Source organism: Garra rufa, chromosome 24 (genome assembly GCF_049309525.1).
Source record: "Garra rufa chromosome 24, GarRuf1.0, whole genome shotgun sequence".
Classification (NCBI taxonomy): Eukaryota; Metazoa; Chordata; class Actinopteri; order Cypriniformes; family Cyprinidae; genus Garra; species Garra rufa.
In genome coordinates this window covers 28,137,583-28,162,490 of record NC_133384.1, presented here as the reverse complement: position 1 = coordinate 28,162,490, position 24,908 = coordinate 28,137,583, and the positions used below count along the sequence as shown (strand labels likewise).

The following is a 24,908-nucleotide window of genomic DNA, read 5'->3' as shown; positions in this document are numbered from 1 at the left end:
ACGATAGCTAGAATGATAGTTAGAATGATAGAACGTTAGAACGATAGTTAGAACGACAGATAGAATGATAGTTAGAACAACAGAGCGATAGAACGATAGATGGAATGACAGAATGAGAGATAGATAGAATGAGAGAACGATAGAATGATTGTTAGAATGATAGCTAGAACGAGAGACAGAATGAGAGAATGAGAGATAGATAGAACGAGAGATAGAACAAGAGAATGAGAGATAGATAGAACAACAGAACGATATATAAAATGACAGAATGATAGAAGGTTAGAACGACAGATAGAATTATAGAAAGATAGAATGATAGAACAATAGATAGAATGACAGAACGTTAGAACAGATAGAATGACAGAATGATAGAATGACAGATAGAATGGCAGAATGATAGAACGATAGATAGAATGGTAGTTAGAATGACAGACAGAAGGATAGACAATAGACAGAACAATAGGCAGAATGATAGAACGATAGGACAGATAGAACGATAGACAGAACAATAGGTAGAATGATAGAACATTAGAACGATAGAACGACAGATGGAATGAGATAGAACGACAGATAGACAGATAGAACGACAGAATGATAAAATGAGTTAGAATGATAGAATATTAGAACGAAAGAATGACAGATAGAATGATAGAATAGACAGAGCGATAGAACGATAGATGGAATGAGATAGAACGACAGATAGATAGAACGACAGAGCGATAAAATGAGTTAGAATGATAGAACGTTAGAACGATTGTTAGAATGATAGAAAGATAGATAGAATGATAGTTAGAACGATAGATAGTTGGATAGATAGATCTAGGTTCAAGCCAGACTTTTCGTCTATTTTTAGCTCCACAGCTGTCACATTTTACCCTGCTGACTCTCTAGTGCTTTACGTCACTGCTTTCCACCTTTCCTTTCACAACATACCGGTCCCAGCAGCAGCTTGACGTGACCCTTTCCGTAGGGATGGGCCACAGTCATTTTGTACATTTTGAAGACCATGAGAGCAGACAAGAGTCATCATTCATGATGTTTGTTTGGCTCCTGCTGAACCAGTCAGTGTGCTTTAGTCTCAGACAGGACAGCTCCTACCTAGACTCCTAGACTGGCTGGACGGACGCCCCGACTGCCCCATGACCTCTCCGGTTGTCATGGTTATTCACAAACACCAGGGCTGTGTCACAAAGCATCAGTCTCCAGCTCTCACCCCTGGTCCTAAAAACAAAAAGAACCTGCATTTGAACAGAGAAAAATTCACAACAATCCATGTGAGGGGGAAAACAAAAAGTTATGCTGTGATGTGAAGTGGGTCTGTAGATCCTCCCTGGGTTTTGGCCACTTCTTTAGAACGATAGATAGATAAATAGAATGTCACCAAACAATAGAATGATAGAAGATGGATAGAATGACAACGAACAATAGAGTGATAGAGCGATAGATATAAAGATGAATAAAATGATAGATAGAATGATAGATAGGTAGAGCAATAAAACAATAAAAAGATAAAACAATAGAAAGATATATAGACAGAACGATATAGAATGATAAAAGACAACGATCAACAGAATGATAGAACAGATAGAACAAACAAACAAACAAAAGATAGATAGATAGATAGATAGATAGATAGATAGATAGATAGATAGATAGATAGATAGATAGATAGATAGATAGATAGATAGATAGATAGATAGATAGATAGATAGATAGATAGATAGATAGATAGATAGATAGATAGATAGATAAGATAGTTTCATTCGAAACTAAAATGGTCGTTCCTGAGTGTTATGTGCGATAAAAATGTCCATTTTACCAGGTCCTCTCATCCAAGACTTGCAAACCGATTGCGTGAGTAAAAGACGCGGGCTTTTGAAGAGCTTTTTTCGCTAACGCGATAATTAGCCAATCAGAGAGAAGAAGAGACGCTAATAGTTGTGGAGTATCATATGGACAGGGTAATCAGCCAATCAATGCGATGATGTAAACCTGATAGGCGGGCATTATCGCAGTGACAGCCTGGACGGACGCTCAGTTTGACCATGTAGTGTTTCTGAATATTAAAGTTAATTCTAAAACAAAACGTTCATTACGCAATGTGACTCCTGTTCTTGTCAGAATGTTGATTAAGATATACTAAACCCTGCCTTAGGGTAGCCCTGTAGCAAAACTGACAATCTAAACCACCGCAGTAGTACATTAAAAACAACACAAAAAAAAAATATTTCATATAGGAATCGGAAGACATTTTCGGGTGGGCCCACTCTGGCCTAAATGTTCCCAGTTGTCCTGCCCAAGTGATGTCCCTGAGTGAATAGTATTCATCTAAATGCAGATCTCCTCGTTAAAAAATGTTCTTCTTGTATTAGAGCACCGAAGCCCTTTGATACTCTCATTGCGTTCCCACTGTAGATCGGAAAGCACAGCAATGTCCTTTGATGTGTCCTGGTAGGCAGTGTTGCGCTGTGGGCTCATGGTAATGAACCGATGCGGCTCCTGCAGGTGAAGATCTACACAGACGTTGTCATCAATCACACATGTGCGTCGGGCGGAGGGGGAGAGGAGGCACTCGACCTGCGGCTCGTACTTCAATGCCACCCGTGAGGAGTTCCCATCTGTGAGATACTCTGCCACTGACTTCAATGATGACAAATGAAACAGCCGCCGTGGAAATATTGAGAATTACCAAGACATTTATCAGGTATAATTTCAAAAGTGATAAAAGGGCCCTTGTTGGGAATGCCATTGGACACAGATGGAAAGTGGAATTTCTTTTTTCATCTAGGCAAAGCAATCAAGAGTATTTGAATATGAAATGGGCTTCGCATGACCTACAACAATATTCTACAGACTGCCGTTCAATTGTTTGGACTAATTACGGTTTTTTTATGTTTTTTTTTTTTTTTTTGCTCACAAAGGCTGCATTTAATTGATCATACAATAAAACATAAATATTGTGGAATACTCCAGTCTTTAGTGTCACATGATACTTCAGAAACAACAAACTTAATCATTCATATAAGCTTTTATAGAGGGTTTGCAAATCCGAATGCAGATCTGATTCGGTCAGTTTCACGGATTCGCAGCTATATTGGCGATACTCGGATGTAAACAGTAGCATGGATTGCACGGTTAATATACTACTAAATACATTGTTCTGCTAATTTATGCTGTCTAACCCATGAAAAAAACATGTGGAAGCTGCTAAATCATACAGAGGACTTAGTAAGCAGGAAAGGGTGCACCCTGCTGAAAAAAAAAACAGCTAAAACCAGCCTAGGCTGGTTGCCTGGTCTTAGCTGGTTTAAGCTGGAAGTAGCTGGTTTTAGCTGGTGGTTTCCCAGCCTGTCCAGCTAAGACCAGCCTGGGAAAGTGGCCAAAACCTCTCTAAAACCAGCCTGCTGACCAGCTATGACCAGCTTAGGCTGGTTTTAGCTGTTTATTTTTTCAGCAGGGCAAGCAGTATTAATTAGGATATTAGCTTAATATTGTACCTACCTGACTGGAAATGATAAGAACAAACACAAATGTTGTCAAGATTCTTGCCCTGAAAATCCTGGTTCAGTTTGGCCAACCACAAACACCTTTTGTTCCTCCTTTTTTGCACTCTTCCCCTTGATTTGTTATAACTTTTAGCGGTCTATAGTGCAGCAAATGTTTTTCCCGGTCTGAACGATTAGTACAGCCCAAAACATGACAATAATTAACCATTTTCAGCAGCAATAATTGGCAAAATATGCAAGTTTAATTCAATTCAGTGGCATTGTTTATGTTCTGTGCCGCCAATATGACCGATTGATGATGCCAATGTTGGGTAGTTACTTTTAAAAACAATGCATTACAATATTGTGTTACTCCCTAAAAAAGTAACTAATGTTAGTTACTTTTTATGGAAAGTATTGCGTTACATTACTTTAGCGTTACCATTTAAATTTGGCCAGGGCTTATTTGTGTTTTATTATAAAAAGTTAGATTTTTAGCAAATGTAAAACCCCTTTCACACCAAAAAGTGAAATGAATAAGCCTAAGGCTGAAAGAAAAAAGTAAATTCACATCTGTACAGTAGAACTGTAAGAAAAAGAAATTTCAACACTCGTCAGCAATGAGAATAACTAACATTTGTTTTGCTTATTAGTATGGTTGAATTGGATCAACAAAGGTCAGCAGCAAAGACATTGGTTAATAAAATGGGATTGAATACAAAAAAGTAATGTGTTACTTTTTTGAAAAAGTTACTAGTTATTTGAAAAAAGTAATCTGATTACGTAACTCATGTTACCCCCGTTACTGGATGACGCATCATAAAAACATACTGTTGATCTTGCACATGAAAAGTGGAAGATCTCAAATCTCATTCATGCTTAATACAACATCAAGAGCATCGTGATTTATCATAAAAAGCAAAAGCATTTGGCATCCCTGAAATCAAACCTGGCACAATGCGTCTTGAGAATCTTAGATCTCAGAACTACAGACTAAAGTACAGTGAACAAATAACAGCTAATCTTCGAGACGGGCCAGCCCTGGTCACAGTCTTTCTTGTGTGTTGTTTGTGTTTGTCTGAGCTCTGCTGTATTGACAGCACCATCTGTTGCTGTGCTGCTGGAAGATGAGCCGGCTGACTGATAGCGACTTCTAAATTTATTCTCCTTCACATCAAAGGCACATGTTGTGCGTGCAGAACAATACTGGTACCATTAAACATCAGGATCCGACCTTTGGCAACCTTGAGCGCACAAACAACCCAGATTAATAACAGAATTGCATAGAAAAGTATATATAAACAATATTATTATGAGAGGCTCTTGAAATTGGCCAGCAGCTTCAATGAAGATCCAAATGAAAGTATTATTTCCTTTTATTTTATTTTTATAAAGCAAGGCAAAATCAAATATAATAAAAAAATTACATAAATCGATGATGAACTTCAGTCCAACAGAATTCAACAGCAGCATTCTGCAATAAAATTGGAATGAAAATATGTGAATAAATCAATTAAATTTTGTTAATCAACAGCGATATTGCTTGACATTTGGAAAAATGTAGTTACTGCCTGCATTTTTTGTTTTAATCACAGCAAACCATTCAAAAAACTCTTTTAAAGGATATTTTAAAGGATATGAGTAAAGATGGAGCTCCTGTAGACTTATGATTGAACATCAACATCATCTTAAACAAATAGAAATGTTAGGTTAAAATTTATCTGGACACAATAAAGCTTTAGGCTTTAAACTCTATGAAAACTATTTATAATTATTTATAATAAATAATCAGTACGCGTTTCATTCATCCACTCCAAAAGACACAGCTATACAAATATAAACATAAACACAAAAACTGTTATCTTTTAACCCACCAGTTCAGTGTTTTTTCCCTCCTTTCTTTGGGTCAGCAGATTCCTGTTTAGGTTTTGCAGATCGGGCGAATTGCTGGAGTTTAAGTTAAGGCATGATTTTGTTTGACAGTAAACCAAAAAAGTGTACCAATGAAAAACACAGGCTTTGTTGGAGAAAAAAAAGAGACAAAACATTCTGTCAAAAAGTTAATGCCAAAAACGATTGAAAAACAAAGGATACCACCACAAGAGGTTTGTCGTTGAGAACATATCCATTGGTTTCCTTTAAGGCCTTCTCTGCGCTTCTCTCGCTGGGGAGCCCGATGAAGGCCTGACCTTTCATCCTCCCCTCTTTCATCAAAACAATATCAAACCTGACGGGAACAAACACACTTATACATCAGCACATGTTCAGGAAAACTCACCTTTATTCACCACTCCTGAGAAAAATAGGAGTGCTGGCTTTGATTGTGATTCGCGGAGTTGAGGTTGCAGACAAGGGCCTGAGGCATGAGACAGTGGTGCTTACATGTTTCTCTCTTCCTCTGAGGAGATGTCGATATACCGGCCGTAGATGAACTTCAGATCCTGCGGAAAAAGATTGAGCTGGGTTATATAGCAGGTACTAAAGTGAGAATTATGAGCTCTCAGACTGTTCTAGACCACACACTGACGCAAATGTTACACAATCTGAAGAATCTGCTATATGTAGAATATCAAAATATATGGTATATTTGGAGTATAATGTAAAAATGTGTATTGAAGTGTAACTAGTAACTAGGCTAATATTTAGCTGTCTTAAAATTATTTGCATGCCCACTGGGCCAACGAACAAAACTGGTTTAATATTTATTCATAAATTAATAAATTATCTAGTTATTCAGAAATTGAAATTAAAGCATATTTGTAAACAATTCAAAATAAGAAGTAAAATAGTTAATAAACAATTGCATTACAAAACTAAAATAAGACATTTAATGTAATATTAATTATAATTAAATTAATCAATAAATCCCATTCACTAATATTTAAATGTTACATTATTAAAAGAAATAAATCAAATATCAAAATGACATATTCTATCCAAAACCAACAATTTAATCCATAAATTATCCAGTTATCCAAAGGTTTTAATCATAAAAATTGTCCAGTCCAAAAGTAATTAATTAAATGTATAAAAATATGATTATTTATAATTATTATAATTATTTATGATAATTACTAAACAATTAACAACTCATCCACTAATATTAAAATATCATTAATATAAAAAATAAAATATACATGTGTAACACATATTTGTAAAAGCAAAATTAATTAATTAATTAAAAATTCTTAATTATTAATAAACAATAAAATTATATTTAGAAAATTAAATTACATATTTACATATTTAACTTAATAATCCATAAATTATTAAACCAACTCACCCACTCATATTAAATATGACATTATTTAAATAAATAAATATCAAAATAACATATTATTCCCAAAACAAATAATTTTCCATAAATAAAAAAATCCATAAATTATCCAGTTATCCAAGTCTTATTAATGAAAAGTGTCTAGTCCAAGAAAATAAATGTATGTACATATTTGTAAGAAAAAAATATTAAGAATTAATAAACAATTTAATTACATAAAAAATAAAACAATATATTTCACTTAATATATATTCATGAATTAATGAATAAATCAACTCAGCCACATGAAAATATTACACTCTTAAAATAAAATAAAATAAATAACCTAATCTATAAATTACCCGGTTATCCAAAAGTCCAAATCATAACAATAAAAAAATCATTCAAATAAATAATACAATAAAAATAATAAATTTAACCCATTTCAAAAACGCATTTATTTGTTTATTCCATAAATTAATATATTATTCAGTTATCTAATAATTTTTCAGTCCAATTCATTCACTGATATTAAAATATTATTAAAATAAATAAAATATTTTAATAAAACATTCTTTCCAAAAGAAATGATTTAATCTATAAATTATCCAGTTGTTCAAAGGTCTTAATCATAAAAATAAATAAATAATTTATATGTATAATACATTAAAAAATTACTTTTCTTAAAAAACAAATATTTATTCATAAAATTACATTATTAAATTAAAATATTATATTATTAAAATAAATAAAATATAAATACAAAACAATTTTAATTAAATTAATTAATAAAAAATAATAATAATATTGAGTATTTATTTGTAATTTTTTTTTTTTTTTTTCGGTCAGTAAAATAGACACTTACTTTTTCTACAGTAATTGTCAAATACAATTCATCCATTGGATGAATGAATAATTGAATGAATAAATAAATAAATACTTAAACTATTTTTTTTTTTTTTTTAAGAAAGATACTTACTTTTTCTTCAACTTGCTTCGCAACATTCTTAACGTAAAGCCTGCAGGTTGGCTCTCCAGGTTCGTATTTTTTAAACACCGACATTTTCTTCATCTCTGTAAGAAAAAAAGGGTCAATAAAAAATTTATTAATACAACAGATGCACACAATCATGTAGAAAGTAAATCTGAGAGATAAAGCTGTCAAACATACGTTTAGGAATGAATGACTGCCTCAAAATAAATACATTAAGCAATCACTCGCAAACATCTGAAACATGCCAACAGTCATATGACGACAGCCTGGTGTGCTTCATATCAAATATTAATTTCCTCTTTAAAGATCAGCTACATGTTTCTTGCAAACACTTGAAGGCAAATTCTTTAGCAGATCTACTAAATTCTATTTGATGTACTACAAAGAAAAAGCAGGAGTGTATGCGTGCACAATTTGAGAGTGTTTCACCGTCTCTGGAGAGTCTCCCTCTCTCTAGCTCTCTCCTAGAGATGAACTCCGAAGGGATGTCCTCATCTTCCTCCCTCTCTTCCTCCTGTCTGGGGACCTGAGCGCTTGGGTAGATCTTCCCAAAACCTTCTGCAGCTTCCTGAACGGAAACCTCCATCTCTGCCGTTTCTAGGAATAAGTTGTGTAAACATAATTAGAGCGTGTTTTGAACTGTCACGGTGTTCAATTTCAATCTGCCTGTTGCAGGTTTCAAAGATGACAAGTGAAAGGCGGCACTTTGTGTGAACAAGTAACAAAATGACAAGCCTTGACTATTAAAAACAAACAGGATTGTTTTCTTATCGCGCACAAAAGCAAAACCGATTCTTGTAATCAATAACAAAAGGCATGTGAAAACAGATAAAATGGAAAATCCATGTCAGAGTAAAAAAAAAAAAGAAACAGGCGAGTATATTAATCTCTGAGGGTGAGACTGTTGTGTTTGCGTGGGGTCACGCTCTGTGGGGTTTTCTTTCAGGTTCTTTCATAGCACAGTTGGAGATGTCACCTGGCAGTTGAAAGTAAGCCGTAAGCAAACGCGTGTGAGGAATTATGGGAAGCAGCGAGGCTACACAAATCCTCTGGAAACTTGTCTGACAGATCTAGTGCCTAATGTGTACTAGAGCAAGAAGTGCTGATAAGTTTCCCTCAGAGAGGTGGATTCCTTTGATGCTTCTCGTCATTTAAACATATTGTTTATCAGTTAAACACAAGCGCGCTGGAAATAACCTGTACATGTGCATGTTTCTTTTTTAAACAGGTTGGGAAAGCTGTTTGTCTTTGACTTTGGAAGGTTTTCCATCTTCGTTTTAGGTCATAGACATTAATGGAAAACAAACAGGAAGATAAGGTAAACAAAAGACTGTGGATCTCAATTTGACCGCAGAGGATGACTTTTATGCTTTGTCTGCATTGAGTGGTGTTAAATAATTGCTGAGATCTACCTGCACTCTGTAAATAATTATTGTATGTTTAATGGTACAAGACTGTAAAAATGCTATGGTAAAAACCTCTTAATTGGTCAATGGTAAGTTAATATGAAAAACATAAATAAAATAAATAAATAAAAATAATTTAATGATATTTTTTTTCTTTTTTTTTTAAGTCAAATTCTTTTAGAGTTTTCCTTTTTGTCAGTAAAAAAAAAATTTACAGTGAAAAAAAATTCTAGAATTCCTTGAGTGAAGCTTCATATTTGTGACGTTGGACCACAAAACCAGTCATAAGGGTCTTTTTTTCAAATTAAGATTCACACATCATCTGAAAGTTGAATAAATAAGCTTTCCATTAATGCATGTTAGGATAGGACAATATTTGGCTGAGATACAACTATTTGAAAATCTGGAATCTGAGGGTGCAAAAAAAAAAAAAAAAAAAATATTGAGAAAATCACCTTTAAGTAGTTGTCCAAATGAAGTTCTTAGCAATGCATATTACTAATCAAAAATTAAGTTGTGATATATTTAAAGTAGGAAATTTACGAAATATTTTCATGGAACATGATCTTTACTTAACATCCTAATGATTTTTGGCATAAAAGAATTTCATGCCAGGGTCACATTTTATGTTTTGTTTTTTTAATTGAAGTAACAGTTCCTTCTTAGTTTTTTCTCACTGGTTAAGTATGTTAGGTTTTTATGTGTTAAATGAATGGTTATTGCATTATTTTAGTGTCCTGTGTTTTTATTGTATTTATAAGGGCTGGGTTTTGACACAAATTTCATGATTTGATTTGATTGTGATTCACAAGCTCGCAACTCGTTTCACTACAATATTCGTTATTTTAGATACATCACATGCCAAATTTTCTCAAGGAAAAAAACATTTCTAAATGAATGTTGTAAAATAAACATGAGAGTCAGTTGGTATTACATTACAATAATATTGAAGGTTAAAATTTACTGATTTGTATACAAATGCTTAATTTACACTCAATGTTCTCAAAAGTTTTTAGAATAATAAAGTTACAGTTGCATAACTATATTTCTACTCCAATTCGTTTTTTATTTAAACATTTAAATTATAATGAATATGTTAAATGGTCCATATATTTAGCAAAATGCTCCTCTCTAGAGTTTTTCTAGCTGACTAACAAGTTTATGGTCACCAAATGTTTTTTTTTTTTTTTTTTTTTGAGGTAAATGTGACGTTACAGGACATTGTTTACAAGCTGTTATATGGCTGTCTTTGCATGGTTGAAACACTGATTGAGCGATTACATGAGACAGGTACATATTTCCCACAATATAAATTGTACACTTTCTTTTAACATACTTTCAGATGTTTATTCATGTTTATTTATGTTTATTTCATGCTGAAACTGGTTAAAGTGGAGGAAACGATCAGTTCAAGTGCACTTTGCGCTGACACTTCTCTTCAACTGAGGTGCTACATTCTACATTAAACAGCGCCAAAACAACATTCATTGTTCAAATATTGTAATGAAATGGACAGAATTTGAATTCTGATACATTTCATATCAAAAGTAACAAAGCACAAAGCTTATTGCGATTTTTGGATTGGATGTGCGCTACAATGTTTCGTTTATTAACTGGAAACAGGTTAGACTAATAAATTCTTGGGATTTAAAGTCGATATTGTTTCGTAAAAATGATAATCGATTAAAATTGATAAATCAATATTTTTTTACTCAGCCCTACTATTTGTGTGTGCCTATTTATTAGTATTGACCTCAGCTTGTGGAAAAGATACTTGTGATGATTTTTGATTGTACATGTGTCTTTTTCATGACCAAACCAAACCCGTGTTTTTGGTGGTTATCAGTCACTATTATAAAGGTACAAAATAGATTTAGTACTTTAGTAGGTTGGTATATTAACATTATATTAGTTTATATGGGCTTGTACTGTAAAGTTAAGTTCTATAAAATGTAAAATGTTGCCATATTTTTTAGGGCTGCCTCCAAATAGTTGACTAACCATTAAAAGAGGCTTGGTCAACAAATATCTGTATTAGTCGCTTAGTCAAAAAAAAAAGTTCCACAGGAAGTGGCGAAGTCATGCAGTCCGTGAAACATTAACGACTATGTGGTCTATGTGGTAATATAGTACATCGGGCAGGACATCCAAATGCTCACCTATCATTCATCGACCTCAGATATAGCTTTTTATCTGAACGATGTTTGAGTATCAACTTTGCCACTCAGTCTAATGTTAACCTAGAAAAATGTGTGCACTATTTAAGTGTCTGTACAGAATTTAATTGTGGAAGATGAATAAATAGTAGATGGAGGCACCAGTGCGGTCACTTGCTCTTAAAATACTCTGTCATTTTTGCTCATACAGAAAAAAGTAATACATCTTTCAAATCTGTAAAGACTACATTTATTTGTGTGCACTCACAATAACAACAAAATGTTGTGCTTTTGTAAAGTGATAAAAGCAAAGAGGATGAGCTTTCTGCCATCTCTGTCTCTGTGAACTTGAGGACGAAACTTTGAAACTCTGTGTATATTTGCCTTACAGACATGAAAAATATATCTACATAGAGCAAAATATCTGCTTTCTAATATACCAATTTAAACAGAAAGCAAATATTCTCAGATTATGTAATCCGTATGAAACATGCAACACAGACGCATCACTACTGTGGAGATGATGAGTCAGTGTCGCCGATTTCATCTCTTAAGCCAAAAACAAAGAATGCTCTAGTTTGTAAATAAATTATTAAAATCTTTTTGCTGTTTTTCCCAGGCACATTCATAATTATTCAATCTGCCGGTGTGCTGTGGCAAGCTTTTTTTGTGCGCTTAAGTGCTTATTAGGCTATGTGGGCAATTATAGGCTCATTATTATGATTTATATAGTTTATTAATAAATGTGCATCTAATAGTCGACTATTGCTTAAAATGAACGACCACTAATCGGCCCTAATATTTTTTACAGTAAGTTCTGGCGACCACAATTTTAAACGTTTTAAACATTGCACCAAAAAGTTTCATTTGCATTTGATCGTTTCGTCATTTCTAATTCCCGAATAAAGTTTCAGGGTTATCCTGACGCAGGGGAGGGTCTCGACGCCTCATGGCGAGAGCAGCTCGGCCTGCTGACAGCCCGATACATTAAATCTTCTCTCCAGCTGAGTCACTATTCTCAGGGCTAATTGCTGTGTTAATTGAGCAGGTCCGCTCAGGATGGATGGCTGAACCTGGGGCGCATTCGGTGATGCAGGCGGATAGACAAATGGATGATGTGGAAGGAGTGGCGGGGGACGTGCAGCCTTACCTTCAGCCGCATCTGCAATTTGCGGCTCTTGATTCTGTCTGGGACCCTCGAGGATGGTGGACACCTCAGCTGATATATGGAACTCAATCTTCTTCTGTCCAAGCGTCTGAGGTTGCTCAAACACGTCTGACGGCTGCAGGGCTGGGCCTGAGGGGCTGAGAGATCCAACATTGAGCTGTCTTTTGAAATTATAAGGTGGTGTTTTGTTTTACCTAATTAATGATAAAGGAGCTTCTGGTTGAGTGAAATGCAGCTGAGAGCTTACCCGTGGGAATCCGGTTTGGGAATAAACAGGAGGTCTTTTAGTTTGGGTTTCTTTCTCTTGGAAGAAGTCTTTGTTCTCAACGGTCTTTTGCATGGCTGGTTAACAAGGCCCATCAGTCTGATCATCCTTTGTGCAACGCAGAGAGAAGAAGTGAGAAGCTATTAAACATGTATGGCTTTTGAACGCAAGGCAAAACACGGCAACAAAACAAACAAACCGAACATTTTGCAGCTTTCAGCTGCTGCCATTCTGGAGGCCGACAATCTGTCAATGAGAAATCGTGCCAGTGCTCGTGATGCATAGTCAAAAATACTACCAGAGATATTTTTAGATATTGGACAAGAGATTGCATTACGTCTTAGGCGTGCGGCAGATACAAAATTTGGTAATAATCTGTCTGTCTGTAAAAGAAATGTCCTGTAAAGGCTAGAAAATTTATATTTAACCAAAATTCTGTCTAAAAGAAATAAGGTTTTTGAGGAAAACCTTTCAAGTTTTTTCTCTATATAGTGGACTTAAATGGTGGCCAACAGGTTGAAGGTCCAAACTGCAGTTTCAATGTTAACATGTGACCTTTCCGATGTGCCTATGTAATGTGTGAAGTCGAGCTAGTGCATGACAAGCATTTTGCATCTGTGGTTAAAAAGTAAAAAGTAAATGACCAATCGTTTTACTAGATAAGACCCTTATTCCTTGGCTGGGATAGTGTAGAGCCATTTGAAGCTCTATTGAAACTGCAATTTGGACCTTCATCCCGCTGATCCACTTTGAAGTCCATATTATGAAGAAAAATCCTGGAATGTTTTTCTCAAAAACCTTAATTTCTTTCTGACTGAAGAAAGACATGAACATCTTGGATGACATGGGGGTGAGTAAATTATCAGGAAAGTTTTATTTCGAAAGTGAACTAATTCTTTTATCATCTAACAGCCACTTAAAATTCATTTTTAAAAACACAAATAATTTAGTAACACTGTTAAATGTAATCTTTACCAATATTGTATAATGCTGTGTTGCTTAAACTCACTTGTAGCATTTAAAGCGACTTTAAAACAACTAACAATTTTATTTGTTAGTGTCTTTTTAAGTTATTTAGACAAAATTATATATTTTTAATGATTATTTAAAGAACAAAAATTACAGATAATGTACTCACCCCCTTGTAATCCAAGATTTTCATGTCTTTTTTTTATTTCAGTCGTAAAGAAATTGTGTTTTTTGAGAAAAATGCTTTTCTCTATATAGTGGACTTCTATGGTGGAGTTTAAACTTCTAAAATGTAGTTTAAATGCCGCTTCATACAATCTAAAATGCAGTTGTAAACGATCCCAGTCAAGGAAGAAGGGTCTTATCTAGCGAAATGTTGTTGTTGTTTTCCAGTTCAAGGCAGTTAGGGTATGTAGAAAAACTCCCATCTTATTTTCTTCCTCAACTTCAAAATCATCCTATGGTGCTGTTTTACCTTTTTTGTTAAGGGTGTTTGATCTTCTTTGCATGTTCACTTTGCAAACACTGGGTCGGTACTTCTGCAGCAATGTAGGATGATTTTGAAATGATTTTTGAAGTTAAGGGAGAAAATAAGACGGGAGTTTTTCGACATACCCTAACTGTCTTGAACTGGAAAAAACAGAGTTCTGGCAGAAGAAGACAAGTGTTTGAGGTTAAAAAGTATATAAATTGTAGTTAAAAAAAATAATAACAGATCGTTTCGCTTGATAAGACCCTTCTTTCTCAGCTGTGATCGTTTACAGCTGCATTTGGGAGCATTTGAAGCTGCATTTAAACAGCATTTTGAACGTTCAAACTCGGGGCACCATAGAAGTCCACTATATGGAGAAAAATCCTGAAATGTTTTCCTCAAAAAACAATTTCTTTACGACTGATAAAAAAAAACATCTTGGATGACAAGGGGGTGAGTACATTGTCTGTAAATTTGTGTTCTAGAAGTAAACTTCTCTAATGGTTATTGGCCATAATATAAATATTATTGTGTTATCTGCTGTATTGTACATTCATTCAAAAAAGTCCTACTGTTTTGTGCTTAAAAATATGTCTTTGGTTTGGTTTTATAATGGGACAGTTATACTCTACCCTTTAAAAGTTTTTGGGAGTGGTACATTCTTATGCCCACTAAGGCTACTTTTATAATACAGTAAAAACTGTGATACTGTGAAATATTATTACAATTATGAATAACTGTTTTCTATTTGAATATACTGTAAAATGTAATTTATTCCTGTGATGAAAAGCTGAATTTACGGCATCATTACTTTAGTGTCACATGATCCTTCAGAAATCATTCTAATATGCTGATTTGATGCTCCAGAAACATTTCTTATTATCAATTTTTAAAACAGCTACCTCTCTTTGTCCTCCTCATCTCCACTTTCGTACTCAGATTCTTCTTCGCTGCCCGACGCCCCCTCCTCGTGCTCCGGCAGTGGAGGGTTCTCTGGGGGGAAGGGTGGCGGCATGGGCGGCAGTGGCCCTGGAGGCATCTCAAACTGAAACGGTGCAAATGAGTGGGTTACACCTTCTCAAGAGCTCCCTCAGCCAGCCGTGTGGCTCATCAATATTAGCAGAGCACTTATATTGATGGGAGTCAGTAAAAGGCAAAGCATCGGGAATGAGGCGAGTTTTAATTCAGGCGATGCGCCAAGATGTGATTCGTATTATACATTCGTCATCATGCTCCTCTGGGTTGCATGAATTGAATTAGGAGTTAGGATAAACATTTGCAAAAGCATGTGATACCAACTCACTATTGGCGGAGGAGCCGTCACTGGTCCAAACGGACAGGGAAGGTTCATCTTATTCATCAAGTGAAGAACCTGTGGAGGAACATGTTCATCTGATGAAGAAAAAAAGTGTGTGTTGTTTCCACACACCTGGTACTCAGTATTTCTTGGACGCAAACATTAATTGTGACCCTGGCTCCATATGTAACCCAGATTGCTGTGTGGAAATATATTTAGGCTCTGAAGCTCTGAGCAACAGATTTAATGTGTTTAAACCGCCTTCCTGTTTCTCAGAAATCTAGCGCCACCAAAAGGCAACCTAGGAAATGATAACCTCTCCCTGGTGTTTTACAAAGCGGTGCGGTGTAGCTTAAGGGAAAATGTTAAATACATCACTCATCCCTCCCACATGAGTGTGATATTAATACCATCAGAATAATTCCATGCAAATAACGTGGTTTGATGTTTTAGAGACTGGACTTGATTCAGAAAAATCACATTAGCACCAGCCTGAGAGAGCTGAGAATGAATATTTTTCTGTTTCTATTTTTTATTTTTTTTTACCTGATATGAACTAAAAACCTGAAAATGGGAGACAGATACTGATACGCAAGAGGTAGGCCTACAGATGAGTGTGTTTACACATTCCCAACATGAACTGATAAATAAAACAACAAAAAAAAGATAAGGGAAAAAAAAAATCTTTGTAGCCTCTACTCACTTGAACGTAGAACTTGGGCACACTCAGAAGAGTGTGTGTAATGTTTGTCAAAATTCCACTTGAAGGAGGAGGGTATAAATATTTCAGCGTTGGATTTGTTTGAAATTTCAACCTGCGGGAGGGAAGAAAAATGAAAAATTGCCAATTGTTAGCCTCAGAGAGGAGACAGGGAAACATATCCAGAAATACTACCCTTGACAAAATGCATGCACATAATGGTGAAGCATAAATATAAGAGCGAGGTACAAACATTTGGATGTGTTTTGCAAATGCCCACGCCTGCAAAACACCTGCGTTTGGGGATGGGAGAGCAGATACCTTTCAATAGTTCACGTTACACCGCAAAAAGTAGCTAACATTTTATATTTTAATGATCATAATCAGGGTGTGTCTTTTCTTTAAAAAAATCAAAGCAGTATATAACTTAAACTCATAAATATACACAACTAATAAAAACAAAAAATCTAACTCCAGTCATGAATGGCAAATTTTTTTCTAAAAAATAATTCTATACAGTGACTTCTTGGAAAACTACTATAATAAAAATATTGTAAATGATTTTGCTGGTGATATAAAACTACACTACCAGCCAAAGGTTTTTGAACAGTAAGATTTTTAATTTTTTTTTTTTTTTTTTTAAAGAAGTCTCTTCTGCTCACCAAGCCTGCATTTATTTGATACAAAGTACAGCAAAAACAGTCAAATTTTGAAATATTTTTACGATTTCAAAGAACTGTTTTCTCTTTGACTATATTTTAAAATGTAATTTATTCCTGTAATTTCAAAGCTGAATTTTTAGTATCATTACTCCACAGGATCCTGCAGAAATCATTCTAATGTTCTGATTTGCTGCTCAAAAAACATTTATTATTATTATTATTATTATTAGAATTAAAGAGTAGAGTAGAATTTTTCAGGTTTATTTGATGAATAGAAAGTTCAGAAGAACAGCATTTATCTGAAATAAAAATCTTTTGCAACAGTATAAATGTTTTTATCATCACTTTTGATCACTTTCTTGCTAAATCAAAATATTAAATTCTATAATTTATTTCCTGAAAAAAAAATTATACTGAAGATTTTGAATGGTATAATGTATAATGTTACAAAAGCTTTTTCATTTCCGATAAATCCTGATCTTTGGATATTTTTGTTCATCAAAGAATACTGAAGAAAATGTACTCAGCTGTTTTAAATATTGATAATACTAAAAAAAAAATTTGAACAACAAATCAGCATATTAGAATGATTTCTGAAGGATCATGTGACACTGAAGACTGGAATAATGATGCTAAAAATGTAGTTTTGATCACAGAAATAAATTACATTTTAAAATATATTCAGTTAGAAAGCAGGTATTTCAAATAGTAAAAAATATTTCACAATATTACTGCTTTTGCTGTATTTTGGATCAAATAAATGCAGCCTTGGTGAGTAGAAGAGAATTTTTAAGAAAAAAAAAACATTAAAACTTGTGGTGTAAAAGCACATTAATTTACATGAAATATAAAAAAAAAAAAAAAAAATTATTTCAGTGAATATAAATTAAAATTATTAATTCTTATATTTATATATGAATATATGTATCTGTGTACATAATATATTTATATACATAGACTGAGATTTTTTATTTAAATGAGCATTTTTAATCAGGCTCCTATGAAAATAATGCTTTCAATAACTGACTTATAACCATTTTTGCCATTAAAGTGAAATTACTAAACCTAAACATAGAAGCCTGATAAAAATGCTCATTTAAAATAAAAACTCTCAGACAGTCTTAAAGGTTTTTTCATGTGAAGTCTTCATATTGACATGTAAAAGGTAACATTGGTACTGTAGAATGAAATGTTACCCACTACTCCCCATTCCAAGATCCAACTCATGCATTTTATGCTCCTTATGTTGCATGGACTTCCCTTGCGAGCCAAACGCTTTGAATGTCAAGACTCTTTCAAGTTGAATTTGATTGCGTATTCTATCATCCAAATGGTCTGCACTTCATTTGAAACATCACACCACTGCAAAACACGCTTATCAGGCGACCCCGCTCTGTGCACGAGCAGCTCTGGCGGAATTAAATAAATAAAAATCTGTCACGGCTCCGCTCGTTAAGTGAAGGTGAGGTGCGGGCTCCTCGTGCAAAATTATATCTTAGCCCACGGTCTCTTTATCAAAGGCCACCTGGTGCCACCACATGGCAAGAGCAGACGGGCTGTCACCGCAGAACAGACACTCCGAGACATGGTCCTGTAATTGGACATGAGACGGATGCTGACAGCCACTCTCCAACTTCCTCTCTCCATCTTTCTCTGTTCGCTGTGGGCACTTCCTACAGGGTTACCAGGACCTGAACTACTGACACCAGGTGCGGGATGTCAACCGAGAGCGTGAGCCCGTCTCAAATCTCCAGTGACATCATAAACACAGTGGCACGGCAAGATGGCGCATGCAGAGGAAGTCAATGTGCTGATCAAAAAACACAGATGCATGTGTACACCTACCCCAGACTAGGAGCAATGCTGTTGTCCACCAGAGGAACATTGGTTTGCTGCTTTTCTTTCTTTCCCTTCTCGGCTTGGGCCCCGGCACCACTAAAACATGAGCAAAAATTGTTATGAGTTATAGAAATATAAGGGTGTTTCTTTAACTATGGCCATCTTTGGTACTGTGAACTCTCTTAAAGGGGTCATCGGATGCAAAACTCACTTTTTTTCACTTTTTTGTTTGTGTATAAAACCACCCTACAATGATAAAAATCCACCCTTTAAAAGTAATATTCCCTTTTTAAATTCAGGTCATTTTCAGCTTCTTGACGGTGTGTCGAGGCCGCTCCCACGATAGTTGATTGACATGAGCGCCTTAGACCCGGCCTCACGGTGTGTTCACACGGGGCGTAAGCGTCAACGCTTCCCATTGACTTTGAATGGGTGACGTCAAGCGTCAAACTGTGGATCCGTCGGCGGCGCTTCACTAGCGTTGCTCGCAGCAGAAGTTGAGAAATTTTCAACTTCTGCCGCGAGCAACGCCAGTGAAGCGCCGCGTCAGCCAATCAGATCGCTCTATGCAAATACAGTGGCCAGGCGGCAGCCAATCACGTTCATCCTGTTCAAGAGCAGCATTTCATTGGCTGACGCTGCTATGACCATAAACGTCAGCCACGCCTTCCGTTAAGCGTTGACGCTTACGCCCCGTGTGAACACACCGTCATCGAGCTGAAACAGTCCGACTCCGATTGCCATTGTGTCGACTCAGGGGCAGGGGAAGACAAGAATGTCTCAGATTGAGAGATTGAGGTGTTCTGTTGTTGGATGCAATAATGAACACTGCATTCGTCAATTACTCCCGACGTCTGAGCCGCTGACGATGCAGAGGATTAATGTTACTTTCGTTTTTGAAAGGAAACCGCAGATCCCGATCTACATATGTGTCTATGTTCGTGCGAATCATGCGTCATGCAGCTTCACCCACAGCAAAAGTAGGTATAAGGGTTTTTTATGCATCTTTGCAAATGAGGCTAAAGTAAACATTACAGCTCGTCATCCCACGGCAGAGAGGGGCGGGGCGAGCAGAGCTCATTAGCATTTAAAGGAACATGCAACAGAATGGCTTGTTCTAAAAAGGGCTGATTTTGACAAGGTAAATAGTGTTTTTTTTTACACTACCATTGAGAAATTATAACCCAAGTATGTTATAGACTTCTCATTAAGACCCCAATGAATCATATCAACTTGTGGAAAATGGGCATCCGATGACCCCTTTAAAACACATTTTTCAAACACACTGGTTTAATTTATTTACTTACGGTCAACAAACTGTCTACTAACTAAAAACTGTGTATGTACTTGCGTCATATGAGAATTGTCATTTTTCCTGAAATATCATAAAAATCTTTAAAATCTGTTTTTAATATGATTCTGTTGGAAACTCCTTTTTTTTACATTTTTGAAATAAAATGGTAGACTACTTTGTCTAGCTAACATATACTATGTCATAAATACATGATTAAATAATATTTTCACACTATTTTGCATAATTTGACAAAATTACAGCTTGATTACACTAAAAAATAACCGTTTGACGTTGTAAATAAAACAAGATTACTGGATTAACCTTTGTTCTTTGTTTTACAAGAAAATAAAAAACATAAAATAATTAAAAAATTTACTAGCAATTCTGAATAAAATGGATTCTACACTAATTTCTTTAACAGAAACAATAAAAGTATACTGATTACAAGTGATAATTATTTTTCCTATTTCTTATATTTTATCTCAAATAAAATATCAATTTTGTCAGCAAGGTATTGAAATAAACTAACTTTTAATCAAACTTTTTTTCAGGATGGAAATGATGTGTATTTTTTGTAAACAACGTACATAATCTTTGTGAATGTTATCAATGCTTTTAAAATTAATATTAGCTTTGTCAGGGACTAAAAAAAAAATTCTAAATGCAAATCCATTAATAAATGTTTTAAAAATGAAAGTAGTCCAAATAAATTATGAAGGCATGCATAAATAAGTAAATATATTTATATATAGATAAAAAATACAAAACAAAACTGTAATTTTGTGAAATATTCTTGCAATTTAAAATAATTTTTTTTTTTTTTTATATACTTTAAAATATTATTTATTCCTGTGAAGCAAAGCTGAATTTTCAGCATCATTACTCCAGTCTTCGGTGTCACATGATCCTTCAAAATAATTCTAAAATGCTGAATTGCGGTCAATGTTGGCACAAACAGTTGTGTTTTCCTAATATTTTTTAGGACCTGTGATACTTTTAGAATTTTCTAATTAATAATATTATAAAAAAGAACAGTTTTTATTTAATATATATATATATATATATTTTTTTTTTTTTTTTTTTTTTTTTTTAAACAAAATTGTTACTTTCATTCAGCAAGGGTGTGTTAAATGGATAAAAAGTGATAGTCAAGACATATATTGTTAGAAAAGATTTGTGCTTTGAATAAATGCTGTTCTTTTTAACTTTTTATTTATCAAAGAATCAAAGAAAAAAGTATCACAGGTTCCAAAAAAATATTAAGCAGCACGAATCAGCATATAAGAATGATTTCTGAAGAAGCATGTGACACTGAAGACTGGAGTAATGGCCGATGAAAATTCAGCGTTGTGTAAAAAGAAATTAATTATATTTTAAAGTACATTAAAATAGGAAGCCAATATTAGAAATTGCAATAAAATTTCACAATATTACAGCTTTTTCTGTATTTTTGATCAAATAATTACAGCCTTGATAAACATAAGAGACACTTTTAAAAACTGTGCAGTGTATATAAGACAAGTTTTAATGTGAACGTCATTTAACAAAATAAAATATATTAAATCAATCATTGATTAAACATCCATAAACAGAGTTCTGATGAAATACGGAAATGGTCCGTTAGCCAATCAGAGACACGTCTAGACAGCTTATAATTAGCTGCGAAGAAAAGGGAATAGCTGAAAGTCTATTGCCATTTACCTTTTAGACAATGGAGGGTCTTTCAAAACAAAGACATGGTCCTGATCTTTCGCAAACTCCACCACTAGTGCGTGACCAAGGATTCTCAGCTGATGAAGTCTGTTTAGTGCCTGCGGGAGGAAAGAAACAATTCGCTTTTTGGTTAACATATGTCGAAACCAGCTCTTGAACAACAAGATGAGCATGTGTATTTTAGTTTTACCTTAGAGGCTGAGGTCTCACTGCTGAAAGTTGCAAATGCCATATGTTTCTGCAGATGACAACACAATTAGGTCAGCTGTATTTATTCACACCATCATTTACCCACAGCAATTTGCAACTTTCATACTCGCAAATCTGGCAACTTACTAGGGGTCCCTTCTCTGACAGCACTCTGACAGATGAGGCTCCAAAATATTTCAGGAGATCCTCCTTTTCATCTCTACTGAGTTCTCTGGGCAGATGTCGTACAATGAGAGTTTTGCTTTTCTTTGTTTGAACATCAGCCTCGTCTGTTTCTGCCATGATTCTAAATACAAATACAAACAATTGAATTGATTAGTAACTGTATATATTCATGATGCAAATAAAATGTGGAACTTTAAGATTAAGCAGAGGGTAAAAAAGCATGTTTTTACTGTAATTTAGCAAGTCAAATAAATTATTATTAAATAAAAGTTACAAGGTAAACCATTTTGATTTATTGTCAATAATGAATTTAACCAATTTTATGTTTCCAATATCAAAATAATGTCTTTGAAAATAAACTGAAACAGACAAACGCTGACACATGTGACCATGGACCACAAAACCAGTCTTAAGTAGCACTAAAATCATTAGGATATTAAGTAAAGATCATGTTCCCTGAAGATGTTTTGTAAATTTCCTCGTAAAAATATCAAAACTTAATTTTTGATTAATATAAATTGCTAAGAACTTAATTTGGACAACTTTATAAAGGCGATTTTCTCAATATTTTGATTTATTTTACCACCCTCAGATTCCTGATTTTCAAATAGTTGTATCCTAATATGTATCCTAAAAACCATACATCAATGGAAAGCTTATTTATTCAGCTTTCAGATGATGTATAAATCTTAATTTAAAGAAAACTGACCCTTATGACTGGTTTTGTGGTCCTGGGTCACATATTAGCAAATCTTACTAGAAATGCTACTTATTTGACCAATAAATAAAATTAAAAATGTTATTTTCATGCCGTTTATACACATTTCCTTACCAAATTTGCATTACCGCAATACAACAATAAATACATAATTCCTGCACAACACATTAAAAACCAGCAAATTGTAATAATATCTTACCATTATAATATAAAATAATAAATTATTATTATTTTGCATTGCAGTAGTAAAAAAAATTACATATGAAGACCTACCAAGACAGTTATTATTTTTATTATTATTTTTTGTTTTCAAACTTAAATACACTGCATGTGTAAATGCAGTTTAGTCCTTTTCAATACTATTAGTATACTAGTATGACTTCTCATGATGTTAGTAAAACGCAGTGCATCTGACCGGAACTGAATTTAAGCATCCAGTGTTGCTCAGGAGGAATGATATTCTGGAAACACAATATCTGCACTGGCTAAAGAGGGCTTTCACAGCAACATATTTCGCCCTTATCTAACACAGAAGGACACTTTGAATTCCCATTTGAGGAGTAACAGACTTAAGCCTGTGTTTGTAAGTAAACAGGTTAAAAATTAGCAAATGCATATTCAAGTTTAGAGGCGACTCGTCTGAAGCGACCCTCACAAATCATTAGCAACAACAGCTTTACAACAAAACTCGGGAACAAAGGAGTTTAAAGGTAAAACAAAACAATAACAATTAAAACATTGCGCTACTAAAAATATAAGCCAGCGTGAAGACAATAACAGACAGATGTTGTGAATGTTTAAGAGAGATGTGAGACAAACATACCCGGTTCAAATTCACCCTCTTCCGCACAAAGTTTGTGGGCGTGTCTAATGAGGTCAAGGAGATCTGATATCTGATTGGTTGAATCAGGGTCATTCACATCACCGATTGGTGCGCACTGCACATCAATCACAAACGGTTCGAATTCAGAAACATTTTTTTTCAGCCAGGAGATGGCAGTGTTGTTAATAAAATTAATCAGTATCAGCATTTTAGTCGAGTTTTTTTTTTCTTCAGAATTTAGCCAGTAAAAAAGCGCTTAATTTTCAGCAAGTGTTCATCGACCTCATGAGGTCATATTCTGTTTTTATATGTGACCCTGAACCACAAAAGCAGTCATAAGGGTCGGTTTTTTGAAACTGAGATGTTTACATCATCTGAAATCCAAATTAGTACATTTTCCATTGATAAATATCGGATAATATTTGGCTGAGATACAACTACTTGAAAATCTGGAATCTGAGGGTGCAAAACAATCAAAATATTGAGAAAATCGCCTTTAAAGTTGTCCAAATGAAGTTCATAGCTATGCATATTACTACTTTTGAAATATTTACAGTAAGAAATTGACAAAATATTTTCATGGAGCATGATCATTCCTTAATAGCCTATGATTTTTAGCAAAACTCCTAAAGAATTTTCGATCATTTTGACCCATATAATGTATTTTTGGCTATTGCTGCAAATACACCCATGCCACTTAAGACTGGTTGTGTGGTCCAGTGTCACATATGAGCTGTTTTAATTTTTTTATATAATGAACATGTAAACATTAAACATATTAATGATTTTTTCCCATTTCCTATTAGTTAACTTAACTGTGTTGAATGGTTAAGCTTGATGAAGGTGTATTTGTGTCAGTGTGCCAGACACAAGCTGACCTTTATAACTGTTAAAGTCTTGACTGGTTTTTCTGTGTAATGCACATATGTGGAGATCAGACAAATGTGTGTATGGCTGGCATATGACCAAGCCAAATCGTGGCCTCCCTTCCTCCCTCCCAGTCATACCATACTGCCCCTCTGTGTCCTGAGTCCCATTTATTCAGTTTTTTTTTTCCATGACACCCTTTTTCACATTTTTAAAAATGCATATTCCATGATCTTGAAAGTTGGCAACAGCTTATGCTTGCTTAGAGTGGATTGGTTGCAAATCTGGATTTGTTGTCACCATTGTGCCTTACAAATACAAATTCCTTGCTTAATTCAATTTCACATCTGATGACAGCCTTTATGAGATCTTGTCATACTCTGGGAACAATCACAGAGGAGTGACCCCAGTTTATGGGCCAAGTTAACTTGGAGATCGTCCTCACTATT

At 34.4% G+C, this 24,908-nt stretch overlaps 1 protein-coding gene across 3 annotated transcripts; it reads right to left on the bottom strand.

Moving 5' to 3' along the window:
• Window positions 1-3,795: 3,795 nt before the first annotated feature.
• On the bottom strand, window positions 3,796-23,632 carry rnpc3 (RNA-binding region (RNP1, RRM) containing 3). 3 transcript variants are annotated; one of them, XR_012342025.1, is made up of 17 exons: window positions 23,593-23,632; window positions 22,013-22,172; window positions 21,867-21,914; window positions 21,665-21,774; window positions 18,676-18,765; window positions 16,172-16,283; window positions 15,475-15,543; window positions 15,074-15,216; window positions 12,713-12,838; window positions 12,448-12,602; window positions 8,165-8,332; window positions 7,721-7,815; window positions 5,868-5,926; window positions 5,580-5,712; window positions 5,360-5,432; window positions 4,913-5,172; window positions 3,796-4,729 (listed from the first exon to the last, which is right to left on the bottom strand). XR_012342025.1 is itself a non-coding variant. In XM_073831019.1 (16 exons), the coding sequence occupies exons 2-15, from the start codon at window positions 22,166-22,168 to the stop codon at window positions 5,364-5,366; spliced, it is 1,533 nt and encodes a 510-aa protein (XP_073687120.1). In that variant the 5' UTR covers window positions 22,169-22,172; window positions 23,593-23,632; the 3' UTR covers window positions 4,846-5,172; window positions 5,360-5,363. The 3 variants fall into 3 exon arrangements, 2 of the variants coding, with proteins under 2 accessions (XP_073687120.1, XP_073687121.1); XM_073831019.1 differs by lacking the exon at window positions 3,796-4,729 and having other exon boundaries at window positions 4,846-5,172; XM_073831020.1 differs by lacking the exon at window positions 3,796-4,729 and having other exon boundaries at window positions 4,846-4,959.
• Window positions 23,633-24,908: the final 1,276 nt, after the last annotated feature.

What these genes read in the sequence shown, in the direction of transcription:
- rnpc3 (XM_073831019.1), bottom strand. Translation starts at nt 22,168, where the DNA reads ATGGCAGAAACAGACGAGGCTGATGTTCAAACAAAGAAAAGCAAAACT. An exon ending in GATGAGGAGGACAAAGAGAG is followed by an intron (nt 12,839 to 15,073) that starts GTAGCTGTTTTA and finishes CGTTGCACAAAG; the next exon opens with GATGATCAGACTGATGGGCC. An exon ending in TCAGAGGAAGAGAGAAACAT is followed by an intron (nt 5,713 to 5,867) that starts GTAAGCACCACT and finishes TGTTCCCGTCAG; the next exon opens with GTTTGATATTGTTTTGATGA.